Source organism: Dinoponera quadriceps, unplaced genomic scaffold (assembly GCF_001313825.1).
Source record: "Dinoponera quadriceps isolate SergipeBrazil2010 unplaced genomic scaffold, ASM131382v1 scaffold248, whole genome shotgun sequence".
Taxonomy (NCBI): Eukaryota; Metazoa; Arthropoda; class Insecta; order Hymenoptera; family Formicidae; genus Dinoponera; species Dinoponera quadriceps.
The window spans coordinates 1,000,923-1,021,124 of NW_014554606.1; the positions used below are offsets into that span (position 1 = coordinate 1,000,923).

Genomic DNA, 20,202 nt, shown 5'->3' on the forward strand with positions numbered 1-20,202 from the left:
GGTTATCGGCCGCTGTCACGCTGGCGTGACTTTTGCTCGCCAACGACTTTCGGCCGCTATCACGCTGGCGTGATGGTTTGACGATCAGGAAACATTGTTTTCAACTGTTTTCCTTATTTTAGTGCCTTCTTTAATAATAATTATATACCAACTACTTATGTATCGAAAAATTGCGTAAATATCACCGTTGGCGAGCAGTAGAACCTGCGTGAATCTCGCCGGCGGCAGCGTAACGGCGCTTCGATAAATGCGCGGCCCGCAAAGTGTTAAGTACACTTGCATCGGATCAAACGAAATTTCGATTCGACTTCTCGGCCGAATTTACCGCGTTCGACGGCAACAATTTATCCACGTAGTCGTCGTTGCTACCTACAATTTTTTCCCAACATTCTGCCAATTACTTTCACATATTTCTGTCGTTAAAATGCGAATTACCGTCAGAGAAAGCGGCAAATCGAACTGAATTATTTTTCTACTGACCCAATAAATTCACGTACGAATCGAGCTGGGAGGTTTCTCTTTTGTAACATTATGCGAACGTAGGGAAGATATCCGAGCTGAGCTGAACAAAAAAGTTAACCACCGGCACTTAAGAGGGTCGGGTCGCGGGTTTGTTTTTTTCTTCGTCTCGAAAAGAAAGACGCAATGTTTTCCAGTTCACTCTCGTACTTGATAAAGGCTTGTGCGGTGCGTCGTTAAAATTCGTATCGCTCTTCCATGTGTCGTTGAAGTGGCACTCGCTCATAGCCGCGTGCACTAAGCCGCGCGCTACGTGCAAGAGTTTATCGTCCACGGCTCGTAATCGCGGTGCACCGGTCATTACACGCGCTATGTAATAGTTCCATATCGTTATCCTGAGAATTTCCACCGAAGTATAAATAGTAGAGCCGCGGAGCAGGCTCTCCGGTGAAAGGAGGAGAGTAAGGGCGTATCGCGCTCTAGGCGGATCCATTTTTTCTCCTCTGCCACCGCAGTAGCTGATATCTGCGGTCGGACTTTCCAACATCGTCGTAGATTGTAGCAAATTGTACAAGGTGTTCTCCGAATACATTCTCTCGATTGCAAATATTCGGAAATTAACGCTGGACTGCGGTCTCTCGATCAATTTTAGAATATCCAAATAATCGATCAATTCGAGTTGATCCGAATATAATGTGATAAAATATTTGGCTTTGTGTTAAATATTGAATATTCCGCTTAACTTCAATAATCAACCTGAAAATTTCCTTAAAGTTAAATTTTCCGGCAAATATTCTAAAATCACGTGAGTATTATCATGCATCTACGATCAATTTTAGAATGCTTAAGTAAACTCGGATAGCTCGGATTAATCTATCAGAATTTAATACAGTATCTATTTTTCTCCTAAACATTTAATTTAAATCAAATAACCACCCAATAAGTTAAATAAATACCAACTAACAGTCATATAACATGCTATAATTTCTCACTCAACAATGTAAATGCAATATATCATCCATTGTATATAACAGTTACATTGTTGAGAAAACTATAACATTGTTGTTGCAATTTTACTGTTAATTGGTGTTTACTAGGCAATATTAAAAAGTTCTCGTCGCATTAAATTTGATAGGCGAGATGAGCCTCAACATAAATTTTAGTCAAGGTGAAGAAAGAAAGAGAGAGAGAGAGAGAGAGAGAGAGAAAGAAATTTACAACTTTTTTACAACAAACATTTAACGATCTCGTAAGTTTGATTCCTGGAAAGGTTTTTAATTTCAGAATAACGCGAAATGTCCAGTTGTTTCTGACTCTCCTAAAATAAAATTCACTGGCTGAATAAATAATCCGACTTTGAACTTGATAAGCGTACGCGGAAGTGAAATCGCGAAAAAAGGTGCAGTTACCATACGGTTGGCAGAAGATAAATAAGATGGGAGACTGTTTTGATAGCCGATGATTGCGACGTCACGTCGTAGATGAAAGCACGCTTCAGTATGCGGCGTCCGTGTGTCATCATCCTTAATTATGTAATCATACGCAGCGGGCATACATTATAAATCGTGTTTCCATTTCTTCTCGTCTTCTCTCCGCATATCTGCGGATCTTCAATGCAATTCGGAATCAATTCGTCCTCGGGAGAAAAAGAAATAGATCTCTCTCTCTCTCTCTCTTTTTCTCTCTATAAAGCGTTTATTAACATTCTAGGGCGAGCCCTTTAAGAACGCTTAATATAAAGGTATTATAATATTATTATAAATCAGAGTAAAAAAATACATGAAAAAAGAGAAAAAGAAAAAGTCTGTTAATATCATATAGGATAAGAGAGACAGAAGGAAAGAGAGACAGAGAAAGAGAAAGACTCGACAATTTACGCGAGCCTCTTAAGCGATCGCATATTAAATTTGCACGATAATTGATTTCGTTTCGGAATGTCGTTCCGCTTTTCTCGGGGGAATCTGATCCTTCCGCGAAAATGGAGTTTCAATTCCGGATTTCCTCCGGCGGATGAAGGCAGCTCTCGCCGCGTAGGTAGTTTCGCGCGCGCGAATATTTCTCGGATTACTTTTGCGAAGAGAATTCAGCGGGTTATACGCGGAACGATCCCGCAGCGGTGTATTTTCGCGCCGAGCGATTCTCACGAAACGCAAGGCGATGTCACGCTAATGTTTTTTTCGTTGCGTCACGCCCGACGCGCTGCCGCGCACTCGCTTGTGCGATCTCCTTTCTGCACGCGTGTGTTTTTCTTATCTGGTTTTCCGCACCCTATCTCCTCTCTCTCTGGGAACGTTATGCCGCGACACTCGCACGTTCGATATGCGCAAAATGAAACGGGAATAACAGCGCACGTGGCTTCCACGAAGCTCAAAATGATTCGCCGCCCGTAATTCGATCTCGGGAGATATTTCAAAAAAAAATATATTGAATATCTAAAAAAAAATGTAAATAGAAAATTAGACTACGATAAGGGGTGATATGATAAGAAAAGAGAGTGATAATATTGGCCCATAAACCGTTATCTGCTCTGTATTGAGAAGAGTCTAAAAGTGAAACCAAAACGTTTATTATTCAACACACATGGTTGTTTAACCAAAAATGGTTATCCGCTCGCGCGCTTCTAACAAACATTCTTAAAGGTGAATTTTGTTATTCTTTTCGTGTGGAAAAACATTCACTCGCACGGCCTTATAACTTTATTAATAACTTTACATCACTATTACGCCTCTCTCATTTTTTCTCTCTTTCTTTCGTTATACTTTTCACTAAACGTGTAAGAGAGGCAGCTCGAGATACCGGCTTAAAATATTTCCGACAATCACGAGATCGCGAACAGGAAAACTTTCCGTCGCCGTCGAGTATAATTCACCGGGAAACGGCGAAATTGGACTTTCGTAAAATCATCGCGGGGTGTAACGGAACGTCCTATATTCGATTTCACGGAAGGCGCCCGGGAAATTCCCAGAGTCGAATGAATTATTGCGGAGCACATAGTGGAACGAAAGAGCTGTTTAAGTGGACAAAACTTTTTCCTCGTGCAAGCACGCGCTACGTTCGCCGTCGTCATACGATTTTAATTGATTCGCGGCGATCCTCGGAACATTCCTCATTATTTGTAATAATCTTTAAATAGTATAAAGTGGAAAAACGAGTTTTTTTCAATGTGCAAATGCGTTAAAAAAAGTTTAAATGCGTGAGAAACACAATTTCTATCCTCTTGCGAATATATATTTAGAATTTATACTTCCAACGCGCATATTTCTTATCTTCCTAAAAGTTTTAAATGATGTGTTTTCAAACTACAACACTGTACAGTAAGATATCGTTTTCAAAGTATAAAATATTACTAACTAAACACCTGTTTTTCTGTGAAGAATCACCTATTTAAAATCGCGGAATTCGAATCGTCTTCGCTTTTTCGTTGTTTTTTTCTGAAAGTTACGATTTGAAATTTTAGAAAGTTTTGATTTGAATGTTTGAACAACGACGTCTCGTAACATCGAAATCTGTTTGTTACATGTACAGACTTACATTTTATTCGTTTGAAACAAAGGATATTCAGTAAACACCAAGTATCATTATAACAAGCTTTCGATAGTTCAGATGATAGGACGGTGGATTGTAGAAATTCATACCAATATTCAGTTAGATTATATCTATGTTATGATGTCTCACTGAACAATTATATTGCATTCACATTGTAGAGTAAGACACACGGATGTAATGTAACTAATATTAGGTGTTTACTGCGTAGCTGTGTTTCGTTGATTAAAAATCTTAACTGGAATTGCATTTCTCAAACTATATGAAATAAATGCTCAAGGAAATTGGAATGAATGGAATTTCATCTGTTTTTAACCGTTATCTCTAGGATTAAGATATTAACGTATTATCACTACGACTCGCGAAATCATTTCGTAGTCTCTTATAATCTCTAACTTTGGACCTGGTTTTATCTTTGTTCTAACGTAGATTCGTACGATCGAAAATTTGTTTTCATATACTTCGACACATTCCTACACAACGCTGAAACACCCCCCCCCCCCGNTTAAAAGGTTTGACGTTAAAAATGTCTACATCAAAGAAAAATTTGCACTTGCGTTAAAAAAATCGGTTCTTTAAAAAATCTTCATATTAAACTTTTAACATAGCCGTCCGTTAATTTAACGTATTGCGATTATACACAACATTAAGTGTGTTAAAATAACGCATTCGATACTTCAGTGTCGATTAACATATCATGAATATTAATTTACGTACATTTTTAACACGACGTTAGTGTTACTTTTCAACACATTCGCGTTAAATCAACGCGAGAGTTTACGCGGACCATTTATTCAGGACGGATGCGAAGTGTGTTTTCAATTTAACGCAAAAAATCTTTTACTGTGCATCATTTCTCGTCGAGGTTTCGTCCTCACAAACCGAGGAACTTTGGTCTCAAGCGTGCGGCGAGGCGAGCGCGCGCGCGAGAGAGTTTATCGACTGTAATACCACGGCTCCGTCTTGCGCCGTGTTCGCCGGATATCTCATTGCAGCCGGCGAAACTATAGATCTCGCCGAGTTGCAAATCCTTATGCACGATACCAGCTAGTTCGCAGCGTAGTATCGATCCCTCCTCCACCTTCTCTCCTCGTTTTTCGAACGCCTTCGTTTCCCGAGCTGTAATTACCGGAAGAAAGGAGAAAGAAAAGGGCCTCGCGCTTTATATGCTATATAACTCGTCGGGAAGTTTCCTCCTCCTAGTTTCGGAAAGTAACTCCGCAAACTCGCGCGCGTTATTTCCGCGCGCGCCGCGATACCGATTTAAGCTCATCGACAGCTGGCTACCGCACGCTGAAAAGCGTCCCACCGGCGTAGTTGGTAAGTAGCGTTACGTAAAATGCCATATGTTTTTTTCCGCTATCGACGGAACTGCCCTCCCCGTATCCGCCTTTCGTAGTGAAAACTTCGCGCCGACCCGATCGTTCCACGAGCCTGCAAAAGTACAATAAACGCGCGATGGTGAAATAAAAGAGAGGCGGGGAGGGGGCCTGCGGGTACGGGAGGGAGGGAAGGGGGAGACGAGCGCGATGCACACGTTTGCCAATTTGCCTCGTTAAATATCCGTTAAATAACGAAAACACTAAACCGCGAAATGGTCGTCGCGTTTACCGCCGCTATCGACTATCCCTTTTCCCTTCCTTCACCTTTACCCCCCCCCCACCCCCCCCNCCCGTTCCGCGAGGTTTTTCGGGGCGCGCGCGCGCGTTCCGTGACCTCGTGCAACGCCCGGAGGAAAAATACGGCGGTTTTCACCCTCGCTGTGGGAAAAAAACTGCCGTATTAGAAGTGCGCGCGTGCATGGTCCGCATATTTGTTTTATAAGCGCGCGCGCTTGCAGAAAATATGTGTGTCAAGTACGTGTAACGAACGGACGGACGGACGGCTGGGTGCCGGATCAATACTCTTTCTGGACGGGCCGGATGTTTAAAAACGCAGCCGGCCGGTGAGCAGGCGTCGATAATGAAACAACACGCGATCTGCCGGAGATACTGATTGATTATTATTATCATCATTATTATTATTATTACTTTCAAGTATAGAAGCTATAACAAGTACGAGGAAACGGCGCAATATTCGCCGGCGCCTCGAGACAGCCCTGACATGTCATACAGTTGCGGAACAATTACGTGTTGGTTCGTAATCCGACCGACGTTATATTTATCGCCCTTATCGAATATGGGAAGTTATATCTCGCCTTATCCATCGTCCCCGCTTATGAATATCTGCCAATTAATCGAAACGATCGTAACAATCGATTACGCGCGACGTGAGAATATCGCGGTCGGTCATCGATCCGCATCCACGCTCTTCTCTCTTTCTCTCTCTTTCGAGAGAGTGCCTTTGCTCTTTGCGTTTCTTTTTTTTCTTTCTATTTTACACAGTATATTTTTAGATGCTTGAAACATGCGCTCTCAACAAGAGCGATCGAGCATTGTGTTTGGAGAGAAAGCAAGAGCGGTATCGATATAAACATAACGGTTAGTACAAATGCGGCGTTCGTCGAGAGACAGATGTTATGGATTTCTTATCGAAGCGCTCCCCCCCCCCCCTCCTCACTCTCTCTCTCTCACTCCTTCACGCGACGAAGAGCGACCGACGAAGCGAAATGCGAGGGCGAGCGGTTGAAGATAAGTGTCCTCGTGGTATCCTCTCTGTCAGTGCATAACGTCGAGAGGAACGCCGGGGGGAGCGGGGTCGGGGATTCATGAAATATCACGCAGTGTTCTGTCTTTGGTCTTTCAATGTTGTACCAATGTGACGTAACTTGAACATAAATCCGAGGGAATTAAAATCTTTTTACACGAATATTGCACGAAACGTGAAATACAGAGATAATATAACGTGTGATGTTTTTTGGTCTTTTCTTCTTTTTTCTCTTTTTTTTTTTATAAGAAAGACGTAATGCTTACAAAATCGCTTCGCAAGGATTACTCAACATCATACAACACTGTATACTTAAAAAAATATAACACTTGCTACCGGGAAATCTACGCGGCGGGTGAACGCGTCGTTCTAAAAGGACAAGGAAAACAAAAACAGAAGCTGGGGTGTGAAGAACGTTTGCCTTAAATTAATTAATATTATTATCCTTAATTAGACTCGTGTTTTAGGCGAAAGTGTGAGAAAGGAACTGCTCGATCCGTGAGCACGCTTCTTAGGCTTTCCACCTGACGACGAGCAAGCACGCTAGGGAGCCTGCAGAGGTGCGCGTTCGAAGACGCCGACGGTCCTGCGATCGCAAAGCGTAAATAATCGCGCGACCGAGATCACAATCTACGCGAAGATAACGAGGAAATTACGTGGTCGAAGAAAGAAAAGGAGGAAAAAAACGAAAGTATCACGTCGATGTCTGTATTATTATGTCACCGAAGGATCTCGTAATCTCGCGTGATGTGTCTGAATATAGAAAAATAAAGGAGGAGAAAGAAAAAAAAACGTAAGTCCGCGCTCCGATTAACAATGCAAATGCCGAGATCCCCACGGACGATTATCCACGCGTTGAACTGTGGTGAACGCATTTTTTTTTTCACCGGGAAAACGTTGCGAACGAAGCCGGCGAGCAAAGGCAATCGACGCACCGAAGGAGGGAGTTATCAGTTCGCACCCATCGTACGGCCGTGCCGCACGACTATCACCTTCTCGATAACACGCGGTGTTAACTCGGCGTACCGTCGTGCATTACGGATATCGTGTATTCTTGAAGCATCTCGAAGCCGATTCTGCCGTTATTCAACATCGGCTGGCATCGCGGCGGCGTCGAGCCGACGCGGAAAGACTCGCGCCTTTCGTTCATGAAGCGACGCGACGTTACCACGCTGAGAGACAGCTGAGAGAGCGCGTTGCGAACCAAGCACTTTCTCCTCCCTCTCTCTCTCCCTCTCTCTCTCTCTTTCTACCGTATCGTAGAAAAGTCTAATCTTACGTAACTCTAACCACGAGGTATATACAGAATGACCCGATGCAGATATAACTCTCGCGTCCTTACCGAGCTCGAGAGCGGAAATAATATAAGAAGTGGTATAGCGCGCGTTTACAGAAGTACGATTTCTTCTCTCTCTCTCTCTCTCTCTCTCTCGGGAATGTATATTTGATTGGTCACCAACTCTGAAACGTTCCTCGATGCACCCACTTTCCCCCTTCCCCCCTCCCATTCTCTTATCATTCCGCTCGTTTCTCACCCCCTCCCCATCCCTTTACTATCTCGCAACCTCTCCACTATCTTTCATCCACTAATGAAACGCGCGTATAAACACGACCGCAGTGTCGCTCTTAATACATGTGATACTTTACTCTCTGTAAATAGGTATATATATACCCCGCATATATACCTATATATATATATACCTATATATCATATATGTACAGGACGTTTCATTTTAAGTGCTACAATTATTTCGAAAATAAAGCATGAAAAGTAACTTTATTATAATGTTTTGCAAAGTTCTCGCGGTCAGTTATAAAAATATGTAATCAAAAATGTAATTAAAAATAGGGATTAAAGAATTACAAAGTAATTCTCACGTAATCTTAAGAATGCTATTCAAAGTCACGCTAACATCGCTAACATAACGCGCCACATAAAACCCCTACAATTTTTATATGAAACGTCTTTCTTGAAAATGCTTTATTTTTCAAGATAATCGACTTAGGTCATTTAAAATGAAACATCCTATATGTATACATGTCGAGACAAACGGAACTCGTGGTTGCACATCACATTACTAAGAGCACTTAAACCACGCAACACTTAACTGCGTTACAAAAATACGCAATATTATTACAATAAAATAATTATTCATAGTTCTTAATTCAATTAACTGCATTTAGTTGTCGACTGTCGAAAATTTGTTAGTTATACAGCCTCGCACGTTATCACAGTGTACGGTAGTTCCCTTCGCTGCATTGTTTGTAGAATTTCCATGCGAACACGGAAATCGCCATCAGACACGTGGCAAGGATAATACCACCTGCAACAAGGATAAACGCACACACACACACACGGTCTCCTTAATATCTTACGTCGAAGCGCTATCGCGCACGAGATATTTTTATTGGAATAAAAATTTCTCGAAAAAAAAAACGTAATAAATAATATTGTTGATTCGACAAACAGATTTGCGCAACACGACTCATCATCACCGTAACATCAGCCAACTCTGATGACGCTTTCTTGCAAACCCAAGAGCGTTTTATTTCGTCGTCGTTTGCCGAATCTGTTGTCGATCAACCGAGACTGCAACTTTTACTTACCGAAGAAGCTAAGACCGTCGAAGTGACGGTCCTTGGATGAAGCTGGTACAGGCGTTGTAAGTGGTGTAACCGTACCATTGGATGTTGGGATAGTGCTAGGTGTAGACGGTGGAGATGCAGTAGTAACGTTAGTACTATTATTAGGATTAGTAGTGGGTGGTGTTGCTGTAGTGGTAGTGGTAGTCGTCGATGTGGTGGTCGAAGGTGTAGTCGGAACAGTCGACTTCGTAGTTGTATTCGGTTTACCGGTGGTAGTTTGGGTCGTAGTCGTTTCCGGTTTAAGGGTGATTGTTGGGGATGGTAGTTTAATTTTGTCGTTACTCAGGGTTGGCAAGGCGGTTGTTGTACTACTGGCAGAAGGTGGTGACGCCGCCTGTTCTCCTGCTGCACCTGAACACATGTTACAACCCATACATTGCTTCTCGTACGACAAACAAGACTCGTACCCGATCATAACGATAAGCGTTTACGGGAATATCCCGTCTCCAATTGCCGACCGAGCAACAATAGTCCCGAGAACACGAAGATGCTTTCGAGACGTCCAAGAGACGTCTCTGCGACGTCTCTTAGACAGGCGTGCGAGTACATTCGAGAGGTGACTTTCGCTTACTCACGACAAATTAACACATCGCACAACTGATACCGTACGTTAATAGTCGGCTCGCATGTCGCATCCGGAAATTGTGCAAGCTCGGCAATTGGTACATGTGTACATATTCCTTCGAATTTGCAAGATACGTTCGATCGATGGTAAGGTAAAAAATCGCCGTAACTTTCGATAAACTCCGATAAACTATGAGCGGTTGATATCTCGGCCGGATGTCATCTTTCGATCTCGATGTTAAATGACTCCGAGAGCTTCTAGTTTCCTCCGCTCCTTCGTTCTTTATCAGCCGCACCACCGAACTGGTGCAATAAGTTGAAGGGAGAACCATAGACTCGTCTCGCTTCAACTTACCGCGCTGGTTCAGCAGTGCAGCTATGAGGAACGGAGCGCGCTTGTGCGTCTCGACTGATTCATATTCCGGGCGATGCGTCGCCCACGCGAAAATGAGACGCAAAAAAACAGGCATCAACGTCAAGGTGCGATGCAGCGATGAACAACGCAGTCGAGAGCCCACGGTTGTCCAATTTATCGGCGCGGCGAAGCGTTAACTCGACCGTGCATCGATCGTTATCGCTCGTAGTTGCGCGCGGAGGCCGCAGGATTCGACGCGAGATCGATAGCGGCGGAGAATCTCCTGGAGAATTCGACGTCGACGTCGCTGACGCCGCATGAAGGTCGAGTACGCGCGAGTAAGAAGCCACGCCGCCGCCCCCCTCCGAATCTCCATCCCTCTTTCGGTTTCGCGCCTTTTTTCCCCCTCACGCCCAAAACGACGAGGGAAGCGCTGTTTCTCACTGAGGGGGAACAAAGGACGTGGAAAATGCGACGAACGGGCGGACAAAAAAACGAAAGGCCGAGCGAGCGGACGGATTTGAATAAGCGTCCCTTCGGAAAGAAGGGACGCGACCAGGGTCCGTCGAGTCGTCAGTTCAAGGTGGACGGACATTGTACGTGACAAACTCGAACCGCATCTCTAATCCGTTATCGGAACCCGTTATTGGTACGAGTGCCGCACGCATGCACGCCACGCACCTTGCGTGTCGGTGGTACGCCGTATTTTCTACGTCATTTCTGAAACGCTATCGTGCCGCATCGAGGATCGACGGAAAGTAGGGGAAATACCGCGCGAGAGAGAGAGAGAGAGAGAGACTCACCGTCTTGAGCCAGCACCAAAGTGCCGATCGTTACGCAGAGCAGCGCGCACAGCAGGTAAGCCGCCTTCATCCTCGCAGGTGGACGAGAGAATGAGAGGGAAGGGGAGTGTCGTCGTCGAGAAGAGGAATAATCACGAGAGAGATCGATCGGATCGGGGAATTCCCTCGCGCAACGCACGAAGAGCGAACGGACGAGCGACAACGGGCACGACGAGGCACGTACGACGCACACCACCACCGGACTGAGAGACTCGCGTCAACTCGCGGCGACTGCGTCGCTAGCGACGCGAAAGGTGGGTGGCGGCGACGGTGGCGGCGCTGTTCTCGCCGAGAGCGCGGGATGATAATCCCTAGGCGTAGGGACTAGTTTCACGCTCCGAGGGCCGCGATTCGAGGGAGAAACGAGCGAGCGGAAGTGGTCTCCCGTGTGGACGGAAGGTCGAGGTAGACGGCGAGGAAGGATATCGTCGAGCGTGCGAGCTCGGGTCGCGGCCGGAGACGAGCGTGACGGTGGTGCGGGGGCGGAGGCCGCACGTGGGTTGGTAATTCTTAGGAGAGCGACCGCGCGCCGAAACTGGCGTGACTCTTTCAGAGGCTCGCGGGGGTTCGAAAATGCCGAGGTCGTCAGGTGAAAATGACTCTCTCTCTCTATTCGTCCATTCGGGGTAACGGACGTCATCGCAGAGCGGCGATCATCGCGCGTAGATATTCTTCTTTCACGCGAGTGCGCTCGAAATCCGCTCTTCGTGCTGACCGCGGCGACTCCACCCGGCAAACGTAACTCAACGTGTAACACACCTGTAATTTCCTACTCAACGATGTAAATGTTGGATAACGCCTGTGTTGTATATCAGTTACATTGTCAAGTAGGTAACGATAATTAACAGATACGTTACACGTTACGCCGGCCGCGTTCGGCGGGACGTTTGTTTCGCAACAGTCGGAAGGTTCCTTGCGCCGACATTGGATCGTTCCCCGTGGATCCAAAAGAATAACCCAATCTCAGCACGGAACATTTTGCAACGGTCGCAAATGAAACGTACCGCCGGACCGAATTCTTCCTCCGATTTCAACGCACGACGAATAAGCCAACCTCGAACATGCTACCTCGAAGTCCGAAACTCAACGGGGGCTGCGCTGCGACGCTTTCCCCGACGACACGTCGATAGGTCGAAGGGCTACCCACCGGAACGGATTTCAACTTCAACCCTGCCGCTGCCACTACCCCCGCCTATCCGCGGCTGCCTTAGCCAGGTGGTGCCCTCTAGCACCGTCGGGGGGGAGAGTACCGGGGGCCGCCGCAACGGGTCGGGAATGCCGATGATGCGCGCTCAGGCGCCTACGGGTTTCAGTGCTGGTGCTCGATGCGAGGCGAGTGCGTGCGTGCGCGACGGCACGAGTGCTCCGTGTGCTGCTCGCGGCCGAACCAGTCTGTTTCGCGCTGATCGTCGTCGCGGAGGAGGTGCGACGCGTTCTTTCGCGATCGCGATACGCGGGCTTGTTGATACGAGCGCTGTCGGACGGCCCGGTCGGCAGACCTGCATCGGACATCATCGATAGGGGATACAATCTCGAGGGAGGGAGAAAGAGAGAAGTGTATAACGTGCGTGCGTAGGAGCGACCGGGGTCGAATACGCGGGTGACAGGAGCAGACGCCGGGATCCGCCGGGGAGGCTGCCCTCGGCTGCCCGCGGATAAAGGGCGAGAAGGGAAATGGGCCGCTCCGCGTTTGATACGTGATACGTGAGCGCGCGCGCTCTCTCTTTCTCTCCCCCCGTGAGCCGCGCGTGTGTATGTGTCGTCGTCCTCCCCGTCATCACCGTCGTCGTTATTGTTGATGTTGTCATCGCTACTGTCGTGCTGGTGTCGAGTGTGTGCGCGCGTGTGCCCGTCGCGTGAATGAGAGAGCGGGCAGGGCTGCTGGTCACCCCGAGATCGCGAACGTCGTCGGCGTCGAACGGAGGTCCGTGAGAACGCGGCGACATGACGTCGTGGTGGGCGACGGCGTTGTTCCGCCGTCTGCTCGCGACCACCCTCCTGCTGCTGCCGCTGATGTCGACGGGCCCGGCCGCGGCTTCCTGCCGATGGAGCAACGAGGCCGGCAACGACACCCGCTCGGCGGACTGCTCGCTCCGCGTGCTGGACCCCGCCGCGATCGTCTCCCTGGCGCCGTCGCTGGACGGCGCCCTACGGCTGCGCATCCGGTGCAGCGACGTCCACCACTTCGAGAGCAGCCTGAACGCGCAGAGCTGGCAGCGGCTGGCCGGTCTGCACGAGCTGCACGTGCACGGGTGTAAGGTGCTGCGGGTGCCGGAGGGCGCGTTCCAGCCGTTGCTCGAGCTGAAGCGGCTGGTCGTGCAGACCTTCAACGAGGCCTGGGGCGCCGGCAGGCATCTCGAGTTCGCCCCGCGGTCCTTCCTCGGGCTCCGCGAGCTCCACACCCTCGAGATCGTCGAGAGCAACGTGCTGGCGCTGCCGGCGGATCTGCTCTGCGAGCTGGACAACCTGCAGACCCTGAATCTCACCGGGAACCGCATCCGCGAGGTGGACGGCATCGGGTTGACGGCGCGCGCCGTCGACGGCGAGTCCTGTCGCGCCGACATACGCATCCTCGACCTCTCGCGCAACGAGCTGCAGCGGCTGGCGGAGGACGGTCCGCTGTCGGGTCTGCGCCAGCTGCAGGAGCTCTACCTGCAGCGGAACGCGATCGTGAGGATCGAGCGCAACGCCCTGAACGGGCTGACCGTGCTGCGCACCTTCAACGCCAGCCGCAACGGGCTGGACGCGCTGCCGGAGGGCCTGTTCGGCAGCACGCGCGACCTCAGGGAGATCCACCTGGCGCACAACGGGCTGCGCGAGCTGCCGCGCGACCTCTTCACCAATCTCGAGCAGCTGCTGGTGCTGAATCTCGCGAGCAACCGGCTGGGCAGCGATCACGTGGACGAGGCGACCTTCCTCGGGCTGATCCGGCTGATCGTGCTCGACCTCTCGTACAACCAGTTGACGCACATCGACGCACGCATGTTCAAGGACCTCTACTTCCTGCAGATCCTCGACCTGCGCAACAACTCGATCGATCGCATCGAGAGCAACGCCTTCCTGCCGCTGTACAACCTGCACACTCTCGAGCTGTCGGACAACCGGCTGCACGCCGTCGGCGCGCAGCTCTTCAACGGGCTGTTCGTGCTGAATCGGCTGAGCCTGTCCGGCAACGCGATCGCGAGCGTCGACTCGATGGCCTTCCGCAACTGTTCCGACCTGAAGGAGCTCGACCTGAGCAGCAACGAGCTGACCGCGGTGCCGGACGCGTTGCGCGACCTCGCCTTCCTGAAGACCCTCGACCTCGGCGAGAACCGCATCAGCGAGTTCCACAACGGCTCGTTCCGCAACCTCCACCAGCTGACCGGGCTGCGGCTGATCGGGAACGACATCGGCAATCTGTCGCGCGGCATGCTCTGGGACCTGCCGAATCTGCAGATCCTGAATCTCGCCCGCAACAAGGTGCAGCACGTGGAGCGGCACTCGTTCGAGCGGAACGTGCGGCTGGAGGCGATCCGACTCGACGGGAACTTCCTGTCGGACATCAACGGCGTCTTCACCAGCGTGAGCAGCCTGCTGCTGCTGAACCTCTCGGAGAACCACATCGAGTGGTTCGACTACGCCTTCATACCGGGGAATCTCAAGTGGCTCGACATCCACGGGAACTTCATCGAGAGCCTCGGCAACTACTACAAGATCCGCGACTCCAAGGTGAAGACCCTGGACGCCAGTCACAACCGCATCGCCGAGCTGGCGCCCCTCTCCGTGCCGGACAGCGTGGAGCTGCTGTTCATCAACAACAACTACATCAACACCGTCCGGCCGAACACGTTCGCCGCGAAGGTGAACCTGACGCGGGTCGACATGTACGCGAACATGATCGAGACGATGGAGCTGGCGTCGCTGCTGCTGACGAAGGTGCCGGACGACAAACCCCTGCCGGAATTCTACATCGGCGGCAACCCGTTCAACTGCAACTGCTCGATGGACTGGCTGCCGGGGGTGAACAATCAGACCTCGACGCGGGAGTACCCGCGCGTCATGGACCTGGACAACGCGATGTGCCGCACCTCCGGGCCCCGCGGCCTCGCGATCGTCACCGCGTCGAGCGCCCGCTCCGAGCAGTTCCTCTGCCGCTACGAGGCCCACTGCTTCGCCCTCTGCCACTGCTGCGAGTTCGACGCGTGCGACTGCGAGATGACCTGTCCGGCCGGCTGCAAGTGCTACAACGACCGCACGTGGAACACGAACGCGGTCGACTGCTCGGGTCTGCGGGCCGAGGAGATACCAAGGAGGATACCGATGGACGCGACCGAGGTCTACCTGGACGGCAACGTGCTGCGCGAGCTGCAGAACCACGTGTTCATCGGCCGTAAGAACATGCGCGTGCTCTACGTGAACGCGAGCGGCATCGAGTCGATCCAGAACCGCACGTTCAACGGGCTGAACAACCTGCAGATCCTCCACCTCGAGGACAACCGCATACGCGAGCTGAAGGGGTTCGAGTTCGAGCGGCTGTCGCACCTGCGCGAGCTCTACCTGCAGAACAACGCGATCGGCTTCATCGGCAACCTCACCTTCCTGCCGCTGCGCTCCCTCGAGATCCTGCGGCTGCACGGCAACCGGCTGGTCACCTTCCCCGTCTGGCAGGTCACCCTGAACGCGCGACTGGTCGAGCTGTCGCTCGGCGGCAACCCCTGGTCCTGCCGCTGCAAGTTCCTCCAGGAGCTCTCCTCCTGGGTGTCGGACAACGCGCACAAGGTGATCGACGCCGGGGACGTGTGGTGCTACTACGGGGGCGACGCGCGGCCGGCCTACCGACGTCGCCTCAACGTCAACGAGACCGCCTGCTCCGACTACTTCGCCCAGGGCGGCGTGATCGAGAGCATCATGGTGTCGGACTACCTGCCGCTGGTCGCCGCCACCCTCTCCGCCATCCTCGTGCTCCTCGTGATCATAGTGCTCGCGTTCGTGTTCCGCGAGCCGGTCGGCGCCTGGGCCTACTCCAAGTACGGGCTGCGCTTCCTCCGGGCGAAGCCCGGCAACAAGGCGGCGAGCGGGGCCGCGAGCACCGCCATCGCCGCCGCCGCCGCCGGCGGCTGCTGCGACGTCGTCGACCGTCCCTACGACTGCTACGTCTGCTACAGCCCGAACGACGAGGACTTCGTCCTGCGCTCGCTCGCGGTCGAGCTCGAGCGCGCCGGGCTCCGGCTCTGCCTCCACCATCGCGACCTGCCCTGCGTGCTGCGCGCCTCCGCGCCCGCCCCCGCCGTCCTCGAGGCGGTGCACGCCTCGCGGCGCGTCCTCCTCGTCCTGACCCGCGACTTCCTCCGGACCGAGTGGTCGCGCTACGAGTTCCGCTCGGCCCTGCACGAGGCGCTCCACGGCCGCGTCTCCCAGCTCGTGATCGTCCAGGCGGGCCACGTGGCCGTCGAGGCGGAGCGCGACCCCGACCTGCGGCCCTACCTGCGCACCGCCGCCCTCGTCCTCGCCTGGGGCGAGAAGAGGTTCTGGGAACGGCTGAGGTACGCGGTACCGCCGGCCGGCGGCGCCGGCAACAACGCCGACGTCTCCGTCGAGAGCAAGTCCTCGCCGTTGGTGTACAAGCGCAACATCAACACCTACACGCTCGACAGCGGCGTCGGGGGGATGACGGGCGAGAAGACGTCGACGCTGCGCGGTCAGCGCGCCGCCCTCTTCAAGGACGCCTCCTCGGCGCTCGTGATGCAGCAGCACGCGCCCCCGCCGCCGCCGCCGCCCGCCTACTCCTGCGGCGCGGTGATACCGCAGCTGCAGCAACCCCCGTCCTCGCCGGCCCAGCCGAGGCTGACCGTCAATCACGCTTACCGGGAGCCGCCGGCCGGCGAGGACCACAGGAGACCGCTGTCGGAACACATCTACTCGTCCATCGACTCGGACTACTCCACCCTCGAGAGGACCGCCTGGAGGCAGCAGCAGCAGCAGCAACCGCCGCCACCGCCGCCCCCGCCCTCCTCCGGACAGGCCTACCTGGTTTAGCTGCTCGCGACCACCCCCGGTGTTCCGATTGCGACGTTGCCGAGAAGCCGGGACTGTGATACCACCGTCGGCACCGGCGACGGTGGTGGCTCGAAAGGTTGTGCTCGATCTCGCCGTTGCGCCGAGCCGCGCGAGACCACGCGTGTATATAATTGAAAGACATCGTCGCGAGGACGGAGGGACCGAGTGTGAACTGAGTGTCGTTATCGTCGTCCCCGGAGACGCCCCCGTCGCCTTACGTGTCGCTCGGCTCGACGATGCGCGACGATTTCTCTTCTTCTCCGCGTTCTTCTTGTTCGCGTCCGTCGTCGGTGTGCGATCGACGCTTCTCTCTCGTCCCCCCTCCCACCCGTCGTTGTTCCTCACTTCTTCTACTTTTGTTGTCATTATTGTTATTATTGTTCCCCCTCGTCTTCCTTTGCTCCGCTCGACGCAATAAGACTTTCGCCCCCCCCCCGACGCCGCGGCTGCGCGTGTTGCGCGCACCCTCGGTGTAACGCGAATTTCTGAATGGCGTCTCGCGCGCGAGAGAGGACGCGCTCGGGTGTACAGGGTTCGCATCGACGTTCGATTGAGTCCCCTTCGACGAGAGAACGAGAGAGAGAGAGAGAGAGAGAGTGAGGGGGATTCCTCACACGACTTCTCTCTCTCGGTCGCGATCTACGATCTTGGTGGGGAAAAGTGAGAAATAATCGAATATTTTTTCATCAGACTCATTTATTCAACACTCTCGGTGTGTCTCTCGGCTCGAGCCACGAATTGCAAATTGAAAGTTTCATCTCGATCGATACATCTCCGGTCTCTCGCGGGTCAGAATTCGTCTCAGCCGGACGATTAATTCGGACGTTTCACTCAATGACGTGGATTACAGGTGGTGTTGGGAGCGCCCCGTGAGTAACGTCGCTTCTCTTGTGCGAAATTTCGCTTTATTTAACATTTTACTTGCGTCAAAATTTCATGTCAATAAACGCAAGAAATGTCGATAAATTCAGTTGGTATTTAGATTACATGTAACGATAAATCAGACGTTCGCACGATCAAGGTGGCGATGTTTGTTGAACCTGAAAAAAAAAAGGACGTTACGCTTACGGGTGCCCCTGATAAATCGTGAGTGTAGACTCGGGGACGAGTTGGCTGGCGGGGCTGCTCGGGGCACCCTGGGTCGCCCGCGTTTACACCTCCGTTTACTTCACTCGACGACTTCTCAGCGAGCAATAAGACGCGAGCGAGCGAGCGAACGCGCGCGCGAACGAACGAGCGGATCGTCGAGCCGTTCCCCTCGGCGGCGATTTCACCTTTCGTGTAAATACTTACTTACGCTGCGCGCGCGAACCCCGTGTAAATACGCTACTACGCAGCGTGCGCGTCTGGTGTACGCGTGTACATTGTACATATACATACACGTAATTGACACGCGTCGTCGTCGCATTTTTCGACCCGTGTCCTCGCCCTCCCCTCCCCCACTCCTCGCGATAATAGGAATCATGACGCTAGCTTCGACTCTGAATTCTCGACTAGGTAGACGACTTTTTGTAATTTTATATTGTCCGGTGACAGGAGAGAGAGGGAGGCGGTTTGTACGATATGTAAATATGTATATTCGACGCACATTACCACCCCCGCCGCCGCGCCTCGTGTAAAATACTACTGCGTTCGCCGCGTGTGTGATGAGATTGAGAGAGAGAGAGAGAGAGAGAAAGAGAAAGAGAGTGTGTGTATGTGGGAGAGGGAGAATCAACGAGACGTCGAGAATGAAGAAAAAAAAGCAAAAAAAAAGAAGAAGAAAGAAAAAGAGTGAGAGAGAGAGAGAGACGCGCGCAAAGGCGAAAGGCATGTGCGCGCCCGCGATCCGCGCGAGCGTCCGCGCATGTGTCGTGAGACTTAACTGTATACTTGATTTATTTAAATCATGTGAATAAATTTATAAAGTACGTTACTACTTATCTTCGCAGCGTGTGATATGCCCGACATTCTCGATTTCCGACGAAGATCCGACGGTGCCGTAGCAAGAAGCTCGAAGCTTCTCCCGTTTTAGACGAGCTTACCAGCGCGCGCCGCGGAATTCGAGACGCGAGATTCCGCGTGTAACCGCGCGTCGGTTAACAGGAAAGACATCCGCAGAATCAGGAGCATATGTACAGTTACGGGTGCGGCGAACTTGGATGGATTTTTCACTATCGCGAGCCCCGCGACACGAAACTTGAATCGCTCGCCGCCACCGCTCGGGGAAATGTTTCGCCGTGGTCCGGCTAGAATTCTGAAAGGGTCACAGGTAACGTGTATCGCTGTTTTTCATATCTGCTGGAAAATTGTGGTACGTATTATTTGCAGCAGCAGCGTTCTAGCAATATCTGCGAGAAATGTCGGTCCTGTTGCGCTAATTCTTCATTCGAGAAATGCGAAACCGGCCTTAGCATCCGGATGGGAGATCCACGGAGAGATTATCTCGCTAAATTCGACGAATAGTTCGGAATGAAGAAGTTCTGTCTTTCTATCGCCTACGTTGATTAGTTACGACATAAACGCGACATTAAAGTGTTTGCCATTGGCATTCATCCATCTCGGCTAATTCCTCGGGATAAGATTCTACTATGACTGCAAAACCATTTTTCTCCTTGAGTGCGTAGTCCACGGCGGTGACGGAACGGGGAAAACAAGTCTCGCCGGGAGAGCAAATCGTTTGTTAATACAGCGACACCAGAGAAATTCGCTACATGGAAAAAATCATTTCGTCATTGCGACGGCGATGAAATTTAGTCGGCGTAACCGAATTATTCTCGCCGTCCGTACATCCGGCAAGTAGCAATTAATACTTTTAACAAATCTTTCCGCTGTCCGAACAAAGTTTTTCTTGCCGTCGCTATATTGATAAACTTGCTGTTCCGGCCGAAGTTTCTTTTCCTCCGTGCGGTCTCACGGTCTAACGTGAGAATAAGATACGCTCGGCAAGCGAGGAACGTGAAGTAATCGCGTGGAGCCTCCGCGCTGACAATGCCGCTTGTTTACTCCCGCGCGGTGACAGCCGGCGAAGCCGCCGAATCGAAGAACAGCTCTGGATGAAGGATCTGCTTGTCGCGATCGAATTCCAATTGTAAACGCGCGACGTAAGAAACTCCCTCGGCGATTCGC

General features: G+C 51.4%; 2 protein-coding genes across 2 annotated transcripts; one reads left to right on the top strand and one right to left on the bottom strand.

Annotated features, from left to right (window-relative positions):
• Positions 1–5,982: 5,982 nt before the first annotated feature.
• Positions 5,983–11,283, bottom strand: LOC106752369 (cell wall protein DAN4-like). Its single transcript, XM_014634028.1, has 3 exons — positions 11,017–11,283; positions 9,256–9,645; positions 5,983–8,972 (listed from the first exon to the last, which is right to left on the bottom strand). The coding sequence occupies exons 1-3, from the start codon at positions 11,084–11,086 to the stop codon at positions 8,878–8,880; spliced, it is 555 nt and encodes a 184-aa protein (XP_014489514.1). The 5' UTR covers positions 11,087–11,283; the 3' UTR covers positions 5,983–8,877.
• Positions 11,284–12,333: 1,050 nt separating this feature from the next.
• Positions 12,334–18,958, top strand: LOC106752383 (slit homolog 3 protein). Its single transcript, XM_014634054.1, has one exon. The coding sequence runs from the start codon at positions 13,000–13,002 to the stop codon at positions 17,071–17,073; it is 4,074 nt and encodes a 1,357-aa protein (XP_014489540.1). The 5' UTR covers positions 12,334–12,999; the 3' UTR covers positions 17,074–18,958.
• Positions 18,959–20,202: the final 1,244 nt, after the last annotated feature.